This window comes from Hordeum vulgare, chromosome 4H (genome assembly GCF_904849725.1).
Source record: "Hordeum vulgare subsp. vulgare chromosome 4H, MorexV3_pseudomolecules_assembly, whole genome shotgun sequence".
Classification (NCBI taxonomy): domain Eukaryota; kingdom Viridiplantae; phylum Streptophyta; class Magnoliopsida; order Poales; family Poaceae; genus Hordeum; species Hordeum vulgare.
Genome location: NC_058521.1, coordinates 78,833,676 through 78,852,643, shown reverse-complemented (window position 1 = coordinate 78,852,643; position 18,968 = coordinate 78,833,676). Strand labels below are relative to the sequence as shown.

The following is an 18,968-nucleotide window of genomic DNA, read 5'->3' as shown; positions in this document are numbered from 1 at the left end:
AAGACAAGTGAAAACTATCATGATGTATGCAAATGTATGCCTCTGTCACTGTAGCATGATATGCAATGATACTAGCGCGTCATGTAGCAATAATTGGGGCAAAGCCCAACTATCATGTGGCTCTACGATCAAGCAAAAGCATGTATGACATGAAGATCAAGTCATGAGATGGTGGATGTTGCATGGCAATGTATCTCGAAAAGGCTATGGAAATGCCTTAATAGGTAGGTATGGTGGCTGCTTTGAGGAAAGATATAAAGAGGCTTATGTATGACAGAGCGTATCATGTCATGGGTTTTGATGCACCGACAGAGTTTGCTCCAACTCTCAGTGTCAGAAAGGGCAATGCACGATACCAAAGAGGCTAGCAAAATATGGATGGTGGAAGTGCCAACAATCGAATACTCACATTAGTCCGAAGAACTCATACACTTATTATCAGTAACTCCCTATCTAGCTAGGAGGTTCACAAAGAGACAAGTACCCCGAGGAGGAGTGTTTGGGGGTTTGGTTATCCTTGCGCATCCTTGACTCATGGTAAAGCGAGGGTACTCTATATATTCCAACCCCTTCAGAGGTTAGCGATCAATTTAGTAGCTAGAGTTCTCAACTAATTTTTAGTTTTTGGAAAACACACAGATTTCCCAAAATACGACACCTATCACTAATAGTCTCAAGCTCTCGGCACCAATAGTCCAAACATTACTCAAATCAATATCTCAAAACTATTGCAGGTTACTACTATACTTAAATAGCAATCTTAATTACCTACTCATGCAAGACACACAACTCAGTGCGACAAGCCAACTCTCTAAACAAGATAAGCATGATAACTCAATAGAGTTCCAAAATCAACCTAAATAAAATCTATTAAAAATATAAGCATGAAAACTAAGAGCTAAGCATGACGGTAGCTATAGAAAGATGAAGAACACACACAAAAAAGTTAGGCATGAAAACCTATGTTGTGTTCTAGAGTGGAATGGAGCGTGTGTCTCTCCCAAACAAGGTAGGCTAGGTTCCGAATTGTTATGAATAGCAATCAAAACTAAAGCAAACTAAAAAGCAAATAGCGGGACGCTCCAAGCATAGCACATAACATATGAAGTGATAAAAATATAGCATGGAGATGGACGAACTGATGATTGTTGATAGAGAAGGGGATGCACGGGGGCATCCCCAAGCTTAGATGCTTGAGTCTCCTTGAATATTTATTGGGTGCATGGGGGCATCCCCAAGCTTGAGCGCTTGACACTCATGTATCTTCTTTCATCATCTCCCATCTCATACTTGAAAACTCCCTTCATACGAAACTCATCATAAGCTGATTAGAGTGGTTAGTACCCTTAATAAAGTAATTCATTACCTGCTGGAAATAAAGATTTTCATGAAAAACTACTGCTTCTCATGATTGCCAAAAGGTTTTGCAAATAAAAAGTAAGCTTAGGATTTGCAAAACAATGAAACGCAAAACATGGCAGAATATGTGAAAAACAGAACAACACGTAGTAAATAATTTATTAGGGGCACTTATGCAACTCAAATAAAAAAAACTCAGAACAGATGCGAGAAAGTAAATTATATAGGGCATGCTGTAAAAACAATTAAGATCAAAAAGATGATCTGGTGATTTTTGGCGAATTTTTTCGTTAGGCAGACAAAATCTGTTTCTAGACAACATGTCACAATTTTTGAACTTTCTTGCAATGGGAGGCTATAACTTGGCACAAAGCTTAAAAATAAAGATACAATGATGTTTCTACAGTAGCAACAAGCATCAAGACCACTAAAAATGAAAGTAAAAACAAATTGGGTTGCCTCCCAACAAGCGCTTTCTTTTATGCATTTGAGCTAGGCATAATGCAAGAAGATCAAGTATTATCAACTCCAAAATAATAACTTGCCCGAGTAACGGACTCATAAGGTAACTTATTCTTCTTTCTAGGGAAGTGTTCCATTCCCTTTTTAAGAGGAAATTGGAATTTAATGATTCCCTCTTTCATGTCAATGATAGCACCAACGGTGTGGAGAAAAGGACGTCCCAAAATAATTGGACATGAAGGATCACATTCAATGTCCATAATAAGAAAATCAATGGGCACATAATTATCATTGACAATAATAAGGGCATCATCAATTCTCCCTAAAGGTTTCTTTATGCAAGAGTCAACAAGACAAACACCAAAAGAAAATGGATCATAAGGTTTCCAATCAAGCATATCATACGTTCTTTTGGGCATAACGGAGGCACTAGCTCCAACATCACACAAAGCAAAGCAAGAGATATTATTCAATTTAATTTTGATCATAGGATCCCAACCATCTTCCAGTTTTCTAGGAATAGAAGTCTCTAGCTTGAGCTTCTCCTCCCTAGCTTTGATAAGAGCATTGTTAATATGCTTGGTGAAGGTAATATTGAGTGTACTAGTGTGGGGGTCTTTAGCCATTCTTTGCAAAAAGGTGATGACTTCGGGAAGACTACAATTGTCAAAATCAAGATTACTACCATTAATTTAAGTGGTAGTAATGTCATCTAAGCTCATTCTTTTGGTAGTATCTAAATTCAAAGGACCTTCTTGTCCTATAGTTGAGGTATTAGCATCACCATTAATAGGTCCATTGGGACTAGGAATGTGATGGGTGCTAAAAGTTTTGAGATCCTCAACAACTTGTATAGTAGCAATGGTAGTGTGTGTGTAGGAAGGCTCTTAATTCTCTCTTCCTCTTCCTTTTCTCTAGCCCATCTATCTTTAAGTTTGGCTAGCATTCTTATGTTCTCATTAATTTGGACTTGGATAGCATTCATGGGTGTAATGTTCCTTTCATCAAGTGGGGAAGTTCTGATTTTAAGCATCTCTACATCATGAGCTATGTTGTCCATCTTAAAAGAGAGACTATCTAATTTTTCTAGTTTCTCTTCTACACTCTTGTTGAAGGCTTTTTGAGAAGTGATAAAATCTTTAAGCATGCTCTCTAATTCAGAAGTGGAGTTTTTGGTGCTAGGATAATTATTGTTGTTCCCATAGTTGTTGGATGGAAACGGTCTAGGATTGCTACCAAAATTACTCCTATAGGCATTATTATTGAAGTTGTTCCTAGAGATAAAATTAACATCCACTTGATGTCTTTCTTGAGCAACCAAATAATTTAAAGGAACATCATGAGGATCAATAGGAGCTTGCTTAGTAAGTAGAGTCATGATCATGTCAACCTTATCATTAAGGGAGGAGATCTCCTCAACAGAGTTTACCTTCCTACCTATTGGAGCTCTCTCGGTGTGCCATTGAGAATAATTTGTCATCATCTCATCCAATAGCTTTGTGGCAGCACCAAGTGTAGTTTACATAAAGGTTCCTCCCGCGGCCGATTCTAACAGATTCCACGAGGTAAAGTTCAATCCTGCATAGAAAGTTTGGATAACCATCCAAGTAGTCAAACCATGTGTAGGGCAATTCTTAACAAGAGATTTCATACGTTCCCAAGCTTGAGCAACATGTTCATTATCCAATTGCCTAAAATTCATAATGTTACTCCTCAACTGGATAATCTTAGCAGGCGGTTAATACTAATAAAAGAATCTTTGCACTTATCCCAGGAATCTATGCTATTCCTAGGAAAAGATTGAAGCCACACTTTAGCTCCTCCTCTCAAGGAGAAAGGAAAAAAGCTTAAGTTTAACAATATCACCATCTACTTCTTTGTATTTTTGCATATCACAAAGCTCAAAAAAATTGTTCAAGTGCAAGGCAGCATCATCTCTAGCACCGGAGAATTGATCTTTCATAACAAGGTTCAGTAAAGCAGGTTTAATCTCATAGGACGTGGCTCCAGTGGCGGGAGCAGCAATAGGAGTGCAGATAAAGTCATTGTTGTTGTGGCTAGTGAAGTCACACAACTTGGTGTTTTCAGTGGAACCCATAGCACCGGCAACAAGCAAGAACAAAGAAACTATTTTTTTTGGTTTTTTGGTATAAGACTCTAAGGCAAAAACTAGAAAAGCAAACTAACAAGACTAAAAAGCAAAGGTAAAGGATATCGTGCAACTCCCCTATCTTGAAGATGGGAGTCCCCGGCAACGGCGCCAGAAAACTTGGCTTGATGACGAGATGATGTATATACTTCTCGCACCTCGTTGGTTACCCCAAGTGAAAGGTTGAGATGTAGTCAGCAGCAAGTTTTCCCTCACACGGAAACTATAAGGTTATCGAACCAGGAGGACTCCTAGGATCAACAAGTAGGTATCTTCCACCCACGCGCTAGCAGAAGACGTGGACCTGCACACACAACAAATAACTTTGCTCCCAATGAGTATAGAGAGGTTGTCAATCTCTCCGGCCTTGTAGTTTGCAAAGGATCAAAATACAAGCGGGAAGGTAATAGTGATTTCAACAGAAAAGTAAATGAAAACGGTAAATGATGGAGGTGTAAACAATGATGGTGATATGGACCGGAGTCACATGATGTTCACTAGTGATGTCTCTCTCCCAAAAGATGATAAACAACTATGCTTGGGTAAACAAATCACAGTTGGGCAATTGACAGAATTATGAACGCACCGCAATGCTAATTATGCTACTTGATAGTTAGAGGTTCAATAGTAATGGACAGTACCCAAAGACAAGTAGACCGTTTATTCATCAGCATCTACTTATTAATCATCCACCTTGACATATCTATTCGGAACATCTCATCGATATTAAGTTGCGAGCCCCACCCAAAGTGTAAACTCAAAGCAACGGGCAACTGCATTAACGAACTATGTGTAAGGTAAACAATCCTTGCAACCGTGGTCACAAGCACCGTTGTTTTATCCCTGGTGGCAACAACACATCCCCTAGTCTCATGTTTCTGTCACTCAAGCTAGACATCGAGGGGCATGAACCCACAATCATGCATAACGCTCCCTCTTGGAGTTACAATCTACTACTCGGCCAAAGCAATAAATAGCAATGGAGAACATGCATGAATCACTAAGGAACATAATATAAAAGGATAATCAAATATATAACTCATAACAATCTGAACATAATCTCATAATCCATCGGATCCAACAAACCAAGCATAGCAATAGCAAGAGAATTACATAGATGCCTTGATCATGTAGGGCATCTCACAAGGACTAACCACTGAAGCACAAGATTTGAGAGAAGACATCACATAGCTACTGGTCATGGACCCATGGTCCAAGGAGGACTACTCACAGCACGTTCGGGAAGCGTCCATGGCGGTGGAGAAGCTCCCGAAGGTCAATCCTCCCTCCGGCAGGGTGTCGAAAAGAGGTCTCCTGACGCTCCCGATGTCGGAAGCGCTGCGGCGGCGAAACGATGGAGAATTCGCGATTCTGGAAGTTGTGGAAGGGTTTCCTCTCGGGACTCTAAATATAGGCCAAAGGAGGGCACCCGAGGAGGTGGATCCCACCTAGGCGGCCTCCTGGCGCGTCCTAGGGCCTGGTCGCGCCAGTAGGTCGCCTGGGCAGCCCCTGCCCCCCCTCTGGACCATCTTCGGTGACCTGGAAGCTCCTGTTTCGCTGATTTTTTATATATTTTTCCTGGAATTTTCCTGGCTTCAGAAAATTAGGTAAAAGCCCCTGCAAAATAGACATGAGCAGACAGAAACTGGCACTGGGTGCACTGAGTTAGTAGGTTAGTCCAAATATGTGTAAAATGATATAAAAGTGTAGCAAAACATATGACAATGTCACCCAAAAGATCATGGAACAAGTAGAAATTATAGATACGTTTGGGACGTATCACCGGCTACTGCGACATCCTGGACGACCCGATCCTGGCGCTGACGCTGTTGCTCGAGAACCGCACACGTGTCGAGCGGAGCCTCACGGCGGACGATCTGGCAACTATCTTCTTCTTCTTGGACATGTGGGGGTCGTTCGTGAGGCGGGTTGCCCAGGTGCGCGTTGTTTTGGGGCTCAGACTCGTTGCCGTGCACGGGAGGAGGCAGTGGCGCTCCCTAATCCACCTCTCCATCGCGGGACAAAAAGGGGCGAAGAAAGCAGAAAGACATTGGGGCCTCTCCAGCGGTGGTAACAAGCTCGGTGATGCGGCCGAGCCATGCGTCGTAGCCGGCATCCGTCGGGCGATAGCGAAGCAGCTCGCGCACCATGAGCAGCACTGCTTGCGCATTCACCCGTTCAAGACGGGTGTGGGAGGAGGAAGCCATGGTGGTGCATCCCTCCCGCTGCATGGAGGGGTGCATGGAGGAAGCTTGTTGATCGCGGGCGGTGGGGTCAACTGATGCGGCCTCGGCCCCGGTGGAGTGATGGTGGGTGCCACGGCGAGCTCCATCCATGGGGTCTATGAACCTGGAGCCGAAATTGGAGCCGAAGAACGGCCGCGCACCCCTATCTTGTGCGCCAAATGTCGGAACCGGGGCTCCACAGACCTAGAAAGGTTCGAACATTGGAGTCCGCTCGCTCTCCTACCCTGTTCTGCTTCTAAACCTCATGGTGACCCTCCGGTGGCTCGAGCTAAGGAAGATAAAGAAGAACACTCCCATAATTTAACCAGGTTCAGGCCACCTTGCGGTGTAAAATCCTACTCCCGCTTGTTTGGATTGCTTGAGGTGGAAGATGAGTACAAGGGGGGGGGGGTCTTGCCCTAATGGAGTTGGTGAGACCCCCTTTGCGACCTCCCTCTTATACCGGCCCCGATCCTCTTCCCCGAAAGACAATCAACAGAAAGGGTTGCCACAACGACCATTTTGAAAGTGGACAAGACTTTAGCCCACCCTGACAAAGGTGGTCTATGCCTGCTAAAGCTCTTCGCCATGATGCACTGGTGGGCTCGAGGGTGGCCTCCGTCCTGCGGAGCCCACAACATTGGTCCTCTTGCACCAAGTAGGAAACCTTTAGGGGTTGCTTTGGGAACCCACGGACTCGCTCTGCTCCCTTAACACCAAAGGGGAAAACATCTCTCTCCATGCTTGCTCGTACCGACCCGGCGCCGTCCTGCGTGGCTCATGTCACCCACGTGAGGAGGTACGATCGTGCGACCCCGACTGGTCGTCCTTGGTTAGTCCGCTCCATGTGGGACTTGGGGGCGGCGTCAGGAGGCGGCTTCATGACACGTACCTCGGGGGGAATGGCCTCGAGGGGAACTCTACTGGTCCCTGGCAACCTTTGATGATTTGTACCTCGCGAGGAGGGGGCGTCGCAAGGGTCGAATTCCTGGGCCTTGGCGGGAAGCACTCCCGGGCCACACAACACTTGTCGTGTCGTGGGCCGCACACAGGCGGGCCTGGGTACCCCTAGTCCCAGGACCCTGACAAATATGAACCGTATTTGATGTCTCCGCCATCACAAATGTTTTGCATCTTTTTTGATGTTTTTTACATCATTGTTTGCGATTCATACATCGCACATAGTTTTGTTGAAGGGTCTCTGATTGTATTATCGTGTTTGGACCATTCTGCAGTAGTGCTCCTTCGTGGGAGGATCAATCTTCATCAACATCTTCACCAACACCATCCCATCTCCAACCCCAGTTCATCTCTTGTATTCAATGTCTCAAAACCTCAGATTGTTACGTGCGGGTTACTAGTTGTGTTGATTACATCTTGTAGTTGATGCTTGTTGCATTACTTGGTGGAAGATATTATGTTCAGATCCTTTATTATTATTATTACACCTCTGATCTTGAACATATTTATGATGTGTGAGTAGTGACTATTGTTCCTAAGGACATGGGGGAAGTCTTGTTATAAGTGGCCATGTAAAGTTGGTATTCGTTCGATATTTTGATGATATGTATGTTGTTACTTCTCTTAGTGGTGTCATGTGAACATCGACTACATGAAACTTCACCATGTTATGGGCCTAAGGGAAGCATTGTGGAGTAACAAGTAGATGATGGGTTGCGAGAGTGAAAGAAGATTAAACCCCAGTTTATGTGTTGCTTCATGAGGGGCTGATTTGGATCCACACGTTTAATGTTATGGTTATATTTATATTAGTTCTTCTTTCATAGTTACGAATGCTTGTGAGAGAGGGTAATCATAAGTTGGTTGTTTTTTGAAGTAAGAACAACACCTTAGCATCGGTCCACCCACATATTAAATTATGAAAGTAACGAATGTGAACCAACTCAACATGATGAATATGACTAGATAGAAATTCCCATGTGTCCTCGGGAGCGCTTGCTTAATATAAGAGTTCTTTCAGGCCTATTCATTGCTACAAAAAGGATTTGACTACCTTGTTGCACCTTTGCTACTATTGTTACTTGTCACTTGTTACGAATTATCTTGCTACAAAACTATCTATCACTGTTACTTACAACACTTGCAGATAGTTCCTTGCTGAAAATCGCTTGTCATTTCCTTCTGTTCCTCGTTGGGTTCGACACTCTTACTTATCGAAAGGACTAAGATTGATCCTATATACTTGTGGGTCATCACCCACATAGATATAGCAAACACATAGCAAGGGTTAATGCACAACACACAATTCACAATTAGTTATCATACCACTAGATCACTTGATCCCACATGGTACACTGTTTGCGCTTGTGTGTTGACCATCTAGATACAATCTTAGAGCTTCATCTTGGTCAACCAACATCTTTACTCCAAGCTCTATATTGATTTCTTGAAAGCCATAATGAACTCCTCATTTTACTTCATTGCTTCAAGACTATATGACCAGAGCTCTTTCATGACCATATCAAGAGTCACCATGAACATCATATTGGTCATCACTTGTTCTTTTAAATTCCCCATCACAAACTCTCGAGAGACACAGTGAATTCTTCACTCTAGTTTCTTGCTTCAAGATACGATCAACCAAAACCCAACACATGAGCTCATCCTGATCTTCTCCTGATCATACATAGCTTGAATTCTTCTCTTTAATTATACTCTCAAGACCTTGATCCCTATAAGCTCAAATGTGTCAACCTTTGAGATCCTCTAATAAACTCCACCTTGAACGTATTTGGTTAGACATTGAAATCAATCTTGATGGATCCATTAGATACATCGAAAGACCAACTAGTATCCTCACTTAAACAAGAGACCCGAGAGTCAAACCCTAGGCCCATATGCACAAAGTTCAGAGACCCCGTGTCCACGGGGTGTCCAGAGAGTTTAACACTCGACCCCGTGTGCACTGGGGTCAAGAAGCTCGTGCGCACGGGGTATCCAGAGAGATTTCCTCGGACCACGTGTGCACGGGGTAAGTAGAGAGGATACCATGAGGACTTCTTGGAGAGGCTTTTGATGGAACTTAAGCAAGAGACCCGAGAGTCAAACCCTAGGCCCATGTGCACAAAGTTCAGAGACCCCGTGTCCACGGGGTGTCCAGAGAGTTTAACACTTGACCCCGTGTGCACTTGGGTCAAGAAGCTCATGCGCACGGGGTATCCACAGAGATTTCCTCGGACCACGTGTGCACGGGGTAAGTAGAGAGGATACCATGAGGACTTCTTGGAGAGGCTTTTGATGGAACTCTTCCCACATAAATTCAACATGCTTCATGCATCACTATGGGACATTTCTTCATATATGATACAATCCCTTTGATTCTCCATAGAGATTTTCATTTAATACCAAAGCTAAGAGCAAATCTTCATCTTTATGGCAATCATCCCTAAGCCTCCACCATGTAATATCCCTCCAAATATATCTCAATGAAAGCATTAGTCCACATAGATTTTCATTGTCATTAACCAAAACCAAACTTAGGGGATAGATGCCCTTTCAACACCCCTCCACGTGTGCAAGCTTGGTAAATCTTTGTATGGGGTGAAGCAAGCTCCTAGGGCATGGTACTCCCGTCTAAGTTCAAAACTTCAACAACTTGGGTTTGCTCTTTCCAAGTGTGACACCTCATTGTTCATTTATAATAAGTCGAATACCTCAATATTCGTTCTTATTTATGTGATGACATTATTGTTACAAGTTCACCAAATGAGGATGTCACATGACTGCCCAAGGATTTAAATTCTGAATTTGCTCTTAAGGATTTGGGAGACTTGCATTATTTTCTTGGCATTAAAGTAAAAAAGAAATGGAGATGAGTTTCATTTATCTCAAGAAAAGTATGCAAGAAATCTTGTAGCTAGAGCTGGGTTGCAAGGGTGTAAACCATCTTCAACACCACTGTCTAGCACAGAAAAGTTATCCATGTGAGAGGGAGAACTCTTGAATCAAGAGAACGGTACCAGGTACAAAACTATGGTTGGTGCTTTATAATACTTAACTCTCACAAGGCGTGATATTTTGTTTGTTGTCAATAAAGTATGTAGTTTCTTCATGCACGTACTATAATACATTTGACAGCTGCCAAACGCATACTTAGATATGTTAAAGATAGTTTGAACATTGGACTAACGTTCAGCAAGTCGTAATCCATCCTTGTTAGTGCATTCTCTGACTCTGACTAGGTAGGCTGCCTGGATGATAGGCGTTCAACATGTGGTTTTGCAGTGTTCTTCAAACCAAATCTGATTTTCTGATGTGCAAAGAAACATGCTAGTGTCTCAAGATCTAGCACCGAGGTAGAATACAAAGCATTGGCCAATGCTACAGTAGAAATTATCTGGTCCAGATCTTGCTAAAAGAACTTCGAATACGTTGTAAATAGGCTCCATGTTTGCGGTGTGACAACCTTGGTGCCACATATCTTTCTGCTAACCCGGTTTTTCGGGCATGACCAAAACATATCGAAATAGATTTTCACTTTGTTAGAGGAAGAGTTGTTGCCAAGAAACTAGATATTCGTTTCATTCATTCTCAAGATCAAGTTGCGGATGGTTTTACCAAAGCCTTGCCCACAAGGAGCTTCAATGAATTTAAACGTAATCTTAACTTAACAAAATTGTGATTATGGATGGGTGTTAAACATGTTATGTAGTTGGGCGCACCGGTTGTGGTGTTGTAACCAAATTAGGCCCTCTTAAGTATAGAGCTAGCTAGATTCTCTTTTTTTAGAGGAACCAGCATGAGCTCTGCCTTTTCATATAGAAGAAGAAGAATTGGTCAGTTATAGCTAGATTCTCTTGTAATCTTCGGTTATCTCTATCTCTTTCTTTCTTCTTTCTGAAGATGTAATCCCAACTACTTGTATGCTTCTTTTAGTAAAATGCCTCTCCCATATAACACACAGTCGTCGCCTCTAGCGAGGTACGATGTTACACTACGTTTATAGACTGTCTTTTTTTTAATTAAACAGAAACTTGAATAAAATAAAGATAGAGAAGGGATTTAGACCAAAATAGTTATTTCTCTGGGATCAAAGAAATATGGGGAATTTAAATAAAATAATTCGGAGACTTTTACAAACTTTATATTTGAGGACGAATACATCTAAGTTTTTCCGTTGCAATTCACGGACGTACATGTCAGTACAAAACACATTTTTTAAGGAGACGTTTCATTTTTTTACGTGCCCAAAAAAATCTTTCTCACCAAATTTTACTTTATCGCCCCTTTACCTTGAAAGAACAGAAAATTTCCTATGATAACAGATATAAACCTTGGAAAGAGGCTTCTGTAAAAAAGGAAACTTTCTAGAGAGAAGAACAGGCAGAGCACACGGGTCTTCACCGAACCACAAACGCAGCTTTGGCTTCTCCATTCCGAGTCCCTCCCCCCATAGTCCAAGCCAACGACCGCCTCGCGCACGTACGAGCACGAATCCCTCTTTGCTCTAGAGGAGATGCAGACGGCGACGGCGGCGGCGGCGGCGCCGTGGGCTCCGAGCCCTTCCCCGTCCACCTCCTCCTCCGCGACCCCCTTCAAGGCTAGGGTTTGCGCCTGTCTTTGCCCTTTCCTTCGGAGGCGTTTTCCTGTCTCTGTCGAGCTGACGGGTTCTTGATTTGTTGCGCAGGTGGGGATTGCGTTGCCCTGTCGGACGGGTGTCCGTACCTCCTCTACGCTGAGGCTGGTTGCTACCCCCGCTCGCCGCCGGCGGCGGCAAGGTGAGTCGATTTGTTGGTTCCTTCATGGCCCGGTTCTACCTGGCTCCTGTTGTCTTCCCTAATCTACAATTTCGGATTGGTAGAGAGATGTCTCGAGGATAAAACCAGAATAATCATTGAGAGACGTACCGTTGAGTTTTGATGGTGTAAATCCGGACAACTTGTCAAACAAGAATTTTTCCCCAACTTGTGCTGCTATGAATCTAATCTTTCTATTGTGGAGTCTGGCCATTCTTCCTCCATATTGGATTGTTTGCTATGTTCTCCAGCTAGGACTAGCTTATGCAAGCTGACCCTTTGATTCTAGCAGGTGTTCAAATAGTGTCATAGGTCAATGACTTGCAGATGCAAACCCTTCGTATTATGTGTTGTGTGTACTAATTATGCATCAATTCAAGTAATGATAGTCCAGCTCACATTTAATCCCTAAAAGAATAGCTTGGTACTGTATGACCTTCAGAGTACGATGATCTAGCTTACAAACATTTCGTATCAATTTAAAGCAAGGTTAGCCATTCATGTGAAACAAGGTTAGCCATTCCTGATTTGGGACCAAGCAGGAGCAGATCCTAGCTTTGTTTATATTAGACTAGGTACCGAAGCATACTACTGCATGGCTTGCTTGTACTACTGTAAATGTAAGGGATTATGCTGTCATAGTGTTGAACTAATGGTGTATCCTTCTCTGGCAGTGGTTCAGGCTATTGCCAACCCAGATCCAGCGGTCGAGCTGCCATTGACTGCTGAAAATGTTGAGTTGGTGTTGGATGAAGTGCGACCTTACCTTATGGCTGATGGAGGCAATGTTGTGTTGCATGAGATTGATGGAAATGTGGTGAGATTGAAGCTGCAAGGAGCATGTGGATCATGCCCGGCTTCAGTAACAACAATGAAGATGGGCATTGAGCGACGCTTGATGGAGAAAATACCAGAGATCGTTGCAGTTGAGCCCATCGCAGATGAGGAGACTGGTCTTGAATTGAATGAAGAGAACATAGAAAAGGTAACCAAAGTTTAGGTATTCAAGTAAATTTAATGATTGCTTGATATTTGTAGCATTTTGAAGATTGAATATGAAAGGTTTATGTTTTAGGTTGATTTGATAAGATCGTTGAAGTGTATATGTGGATTGCCTAGCCCTTTCCACCAGTTCGTACTTTTGGTTGCGTTGGCTAATGCATGAAGCTTAACATGGTATCAGAGTCCAAGGTCTTGAGTTCAAGTCCTGGCTTTCGCAGTTTATCTAAAAAATTGCTGTTGTGCCCCTTTGTCCACATATAGGCCTCTTGAGCCATACCTTTGAATCTGTCCACGTGTTGACTTTCCGCGTCACACGTGAGAGGGGGTGTTGAAGTGCATATATGGATTGCCTAGCCCTTTCCATCAATTCGGATTTTTGGTTGTGTTGGCTAGTGCATGAAGGTTAACAAAGATAACTTTGCCAAATGTCAGGCTTAGTAATTTGTAAGAGTAGTTTTGAACCATGATATATTAGGCTTGAAACTCAAATGTCAGCTCTTCCCTCAATCTTTAAATGTTGTTCCTTTTGGATACTGCCATGGTCTCCACAGTATTACTTTGTAATCTCGCAACCACTAATCCCTGTTATATAAAATGATAAATTAAAGTGGACAGTATGACTCTTTTACGCATTGATGTTCGAAACTGGCAATGCTTGGCTGCATGTTACACATCAAGAATGAGTATTCATATGTGAGAGGTCCACAGTGGTATATCAGTTAAGTATGTGCTAATTTTGTTGTTAATGCTTCGACATGCTACGAAACCTCTCTGTATAGCAAGGATGAGTTCCTCCTGTCCATTTATCTCAGAAGTTCTTCGAGCATTTATTTTTAGAGTTAAATGCACTAGAGGTCCTAATCTTTTATCGAAGTGTCAGATTAGTCATAGTTCTTTCAAAATGCATGTTTAGGTCCCAATTCGATAGTAACTGGTTCGCCCAAGGTCCTTTTTTGCCCGAGTGGCTCTTCGGCATGTTTAAATCACCAAGAGCGAGCGTGGACGCTGGTGGCACTTGGGGTAGTGCCAGAGCAAGACAGGTGTGCTCTGCATGTGGGCGTAGGCTTGCGAGTGTGAAGCTGAAGTGAGGGGAGCAAGCGCCGATGGTGGTCAGAGAGCGGCCACCAGCGAGCTTGTGTGGATGCTGGCAACACTAGGTGGGAGGGAGCCAGGAGACTCCCTTTTTTTTAAGGGAGACTCCTGAAAGCTCGGGAAAAGGGGTGAACATCTGTGCGTGGTGAGGTGAGCTCTGGGACATGGGAAATGAGAATAGGATGATTTATAAGGGGTTTCCTGTAAAAAGTCCAACCGCCGTGACCCCTCCGTCGATGTGGCGGAGGTCAACGTGCCACGTGAGCAGGTCTGAGAGGGCTGGTGCCAAAAAAGACCTTGGGTGAACAACTTACTACAGAGTTGGGTCAAAAGTGTGCATTTTGGAACTAGGACTAAACTGACACTTTGATAAAAGATTTAGGACCTCCAGTGCATTGAACTCTTACGTTTAACATGTAGATGTAACTGATTCTGCATTCTTTCTGCTATGAATTATATCCAGGCTCTTTTCATAAGACACTACTCTTTGATTTTTCTTGTTTCACTATCTCAGATAATTATGTTTAGGTAGGACTATTTCGGGTGACAGGCTGCTGACTTGTTTTCACTGACAATCAGGTTCTTGATGAGATTAGGCCATACCTTTCCGGCACAGGGGGTGGTGAGCTTGAGTTTGTTTCAATCGAGGAACCTATCGTGAAGGTCAGGCTCACAGGCCCAGCTGCTGGTGTGATGACTGTCCGAGTGGCCCTCACTCAGAAGCTCCGAGAAAAGATCCCGAAAATCGCAGCTGTCCAGCTATTGTCGTGAACCTTGAAACACGTTTAGAAGCCAAGCCCCCTGTTATGCGGATGCGCGGCTACTGTAATTCTCAGGAATTCGTGATACCTGTATGTGTAGCCTCCCACAGCTGCTTAAACTCTCAATGGCAACGGCCGATAGCAGGCTTTCATTTGCTGGATTCACAGCAGTTTTGGTCCTACCTTGTACAGCGTTTGCTTCTGCAAATGAGAGTAGCTACTGCTGATCTTGCAACTTTCTTGAAACACTTGAAATAATTTGGTACCAAGGTTTGTTCTTGTGGTTTTGTAGGCCTGGTATCAAACCCTGTCTCCTTGTGTAGCTGATACATACATACGCATACAGTGTACAGCTCTAGCATTTAACTAAAAAGGTACTCGAGTCAGCACGTAGTTTTGGCTTGGTTATCAGAACCTTCTTTGGAACCGGCTATCAGAACATTGAACAGCCGTGTATTTGAATCCAATATCATGTTACTACATGAAGGAGACTCGACCGACCAAGCAAATACGGAGTACGTGACAGGCAAGGAAGAACATTTTTTAACCGGAGGCAAAAGCTTTGCCTTATCTCATTAATTAGAGTTAATTGCAAAAGACTGTCACAATTCGCGTCACAAGCTGGTGCCATCTTTCAATTTTTTGCAAATACGTACCAAGATACAGGCCGTATTTTGCAGATCCTGTATTTCTACGTATAGATGCTCTTTCTGACAGACATGACCCATCGGTCAGTCTGTTATAGGGAAAACCGACCCGGATCGCTCCGATCCGGGAAAAACCGACTCTCTCTCTCCAGCCCGACCGGACAGGCAAAAAAGAAAAACCCTTCTTCTCCTCCAACCGAGCCCACCCTGCTCCTCCACCCCGCCTCCCCCTCACCGCCACCACCGCCACACCCCGCCGGCCACTCCCTCCACCCCACCGCGTCGCGCAGGGCCAGCCGGGGTCCGGCCGCGTCTTGGCCTGCCTCGCCGCCACCGCGCTGCTCGGCCGCATCGTGGATGGGTGCGCCGGGGTCCTCGTCTCGGACGAACACCAGGGCGGCCACGCGGCCGCCGTGTGTCCAGTCCTTGGCGTCCACGGTGCTGCAGCGCAGGTCGTGCAGCACGGCGAACACCTCTGAGAGCAGCCCCGGGCGGTCGACGCCGATGAGCTCGAGCAGGCAGAGCGCCTCCTTGGCGGGCGGCAATGCGTCGGGCGCGGCCGCCGCCGCGGCGAGCGAGGACTCGAGGCGGACGAGCAGCTTGTCGGCGTCGGCGACCTTGCATCCCGCGGCGTCGGTGACGTGGAACACGTCCATGAACCACCGGCCGTCGTCGGACGAGATGTAGCCCTTGCGGACACAGACGCCGTGCTCCGACAGCGCGGCCACCGCCTCCAACAGCACGCCGTGCTTCCGCGCGCTGTGCACCTGCACCAGCGTCGCCGTCTCGCACACCCCGTTGTCGACCACCACGCTGCACCGCCGTGCCGGGGGAAGGGATCTGCTTCGGGAACAAGACGGAGGACATTGAGGCCGTCCGCGCCGCCCCGCAGAGCGGGAGCTACGACGTGGTCGTCGCGTGCGTTCGGCACGCCTGCGCGCTCTCCATGGGCGGGGGCCTCTCGTGCTGGGGCAGCGGATAGGCGAAGGGGCCGAGGTACGGCTGCAGCGCGCCGAGGCGAGGCGCCGGAAGAGATGCGGGAGGCGGGGTGGGGGAGCAGGGGAGATGGTGAGGAGGCGGGGGCGGGGGCGGAGGAGGGAGGGGCGGTGCTGGTGGGGGTGGAGGGAGTGGCCGGCGGTGGTGGCGGTGAGGGGGAGGCGGGGTGGAGGAGCAGGGGGGATGGGGGAGATGGTGGGCTCGGTCTGGAGATGCAAGATGAAGGTTTTTTTTTGCCTGTCCGGTCTAGATGAAGAGAAATAGTCGGTTTTTCCCGGATCGAAGCGATCCGGGCCGTTTTTTTTAAGAGACTGACCGGTGGGCCATATCTTTTAGAAAGAGCATCTATACGTAGAAATACAGGATCTGCAAACTACGGCCTGTATCTTGTTACGTATTTGCAAAAAAATTGAAAGATGGCACCAACTTGTGAATACGGCCCGAATTGCGATAGTCTTTTGCAATTAACTCCATTAATTAAGAAGAAAGGAGAACATTGTCGAAGGTTACAAGACCACTCAGGTCAGAGTAAAATATTACCCAGAAACCTAGCACCCGCCACTACCCACGTCTTTGCTTCATCCTTGATCGATGCCACCACCCGCGACGACAAGGAAGCCTTGTTTCGAAAGACCCGAGCATTCCTCTCATTCCATATCTTCCAACAAACAAACATCTGCAGAGAGTTGATCGCCTTCCTGGAGTAGCCTGGTTGTTCCTCGCTCGAGACCCATCATTGATTCACCGTCTGAAGGTCGACCCAAGAGAGGATCGAAGATTGCCAACCCAACCAACTGAAAATGAAGTTTCATACCTTGATAGAGAAACGACATTTGGACATAATATGGGCCACCGACTCCGGCTCCTGTTTGCAAAGCTGACAAAGGCCACAATTTGGCCAACCTCTGCGTTGCAGCCTGTCAGCGGTCCAGATTCTATCTTGTAGGACGAGCGAGGAGAAGAATTTAATCTTAGGAGGTGCCCAAATCTTCCAGACCATCTGCGGCAATGCAGACTTAATCAACCCGACAAACTGCATCCTGTACGCTGTGGTCGTGGAGTAGCAACCGTCCGCCGTGAACTTCCAGCGGATGCTGTCACTAACGTCCGGAGCAAGATTGATCTGCTGAACTCTCGACCAAAGATCACAAAATCGTTGGAGAAGGATAACTGTCAGGCCGCCTTGTAAGTTAATATGCCTGACCCAAGCATTGTTGTGCGTCACATTAGCTACGCAGCTGCTGGGGCGCTTTGAGAGGTCGAAGATGCCTGGAGCAATGACTTTAGGCTTTTGACCATTGAGCCAAGGGGAGTGCCAAAAACTCGCCTTCAAACCGTCTCCAACGATAATATTGGTGGCCGCGTAGAAAAGGTCTTGTCCTTGTTGTCACATGGGGTTTCGAGGCCAACTCAGGACATGAGAGGGTCCATCCAAGCAAACCATAACCAACGAAGCCCGAGCGCCCGAGAGAATTTATCGAGGTCGAGGCTGCCCAGGCCGCCCAGGTTTGTGGGCCGACAAACCATTTTCTAGTTAACTTTGCATTTGCCGTCCGAGATCTGATCGGTCCCTGCCCACAGGAAAGCCCGTTGAATCTTTGTGATGCTTTTTTTGGTGCCCGAAGGCAAAATTAAGAACGGTGATGTGGAAGATCGTAATAGAAACCAAAACAGATTTGATAAAAATTGTCCGTCCAACAATATTAATGTTATTTCCCTTATCAAGGCGGGAGCTTAGCCGCCACCTTGTCCGTCCAGCAAGGAAGTACATGGACGACAAAGGAACAGAATATAGGACGAGAAGACAAGGCGCCTTCTGGCAGCTGTCCCGCGTGAGCTCAGCGATATTTTGTTTTCTGATTGTTACCATGTTATTTGACAGTGTTGATCGCTTTGATCCTAAATAAAAGAGCACGGACAGGGATTCATTCCAAGAAACAGGTGGGCCTACTTCATTCCAGTGTTTTCTCACGAAAAGGGAAACGAGGGAATAACACTGGGAGAGCTGACAATTTTGTGGAGGAATCTCTTTACCAATAAATACGTAGCAGTGGAGAGTACATCATAGCAGCGCCCGTGGCCTAATGGATAAGGCGTTTGACTTCTAATCAAGCGATTGTGGGTTCGAGTCCCACCGGGCGTGCTTCCTCTTTTTTTTTTCTGTGCTTTTATGCTTTCTTTTATGTTCTCCATTTTGAATAAAAAAACTATTTCTATTGATAGAAATTTTTATTTTTATTTTTCATTTTATACCCTTCATTTTCGAAAAGGAAAATACATTAGTTTTGCGGATAAAAGAAAAGAAACTATGACTAAGGTACCTAATAATATTCACAGAACCACCTAACATACTTTCTTAATGTAACTATTTTATTGTTGGGGCATTTGGTTGTTAGATCAAGTTGTATCTTTTCCTAATATTAAGGCCCTGTTTGGAACCACCTAGATTATATAATTCAGTTTTTATAATCTATTATGTTTCCAAACAGGATAACTTATAGTGTAGATTATAAAAACTA

The 18,968-nt window shown here is 45.0% G+C and overlaps 1 protein-coding gene and 1 non-coding gene across 3 annotated transcripts; both read left to right on the top strand.

Moving 5' to 3' along the window:
- Positions 1–11,545: 11,545 nt before the first annotated feature.
- Positions 11,546–15,085, top strand: LOC123447939 (nifU-like protein 2, chloroplastic). Of its 2 annotated transcripts, none has more exons than XM_045124676.1 (4): positions 11,546–11,755; positions 11,843–11,933; positions 12,626–12,936; positions 14,625–15,085. In XM_045124676.1, the coding sequence occupies exons 1-4, from the start codon at positions 11,672–11,674 to the stop codon at positions 14,814–14,816; spliced, it is 678 nt and encodes a 225-aa protein (XP_044980611.1). In that variant the 5' UTR covers positions 11,546–11,671; the 3' UTR covers positions 14,817–15,085. The 2 variants fall into 2 exon arrangements, with proteins under 2 accessions (XP_044980611.1, XP_044980610.1); XM_045124675.1 differs by having other exon boundaries at positions 11,547–11,761.
- A 3,434-nt stretch (positions 15,086–18,519) lies between these two features.
- On the top strand, positions 18,520–18,592 carry TRNAR-UCU. The gene has a single exon. It is a non-coding gene; the product is annotated as a tRNA-Arg (tRNA).
- The last annotated feature ends 376 nt before the right edge of the window (positions 18,593–18,968 follow it).

What these genes read in the sequence shown, in the direction of transcription:
- LOC123447939 (XM_045124675.1), top strand. Translation starts at nt 11,672, where the DNA reads ATGCAGACGGCGACGGCGGCGGCGGCGGCGCCGTGGGCTCCGAGCCCT. An exon ending in CGACCCCCTTCAAGGCTAGG is followed by an intron (nt 11,762 to 11,842) that starts GTTTGCGCCTGT and finishes TTTGTTGCGCAG; the next exon opens with GTGGGGATTGCGTTGCCCTG. An exon ending in TCGCCGCCGGCGGCGGCAAG is followed by an intron (nt 11,934 to 12,625) that starts GTGAGTCGATTT and finishes CTTCTCTGGCAG; the next exon opens with TGGTTCAGGCTATTGCCAAC.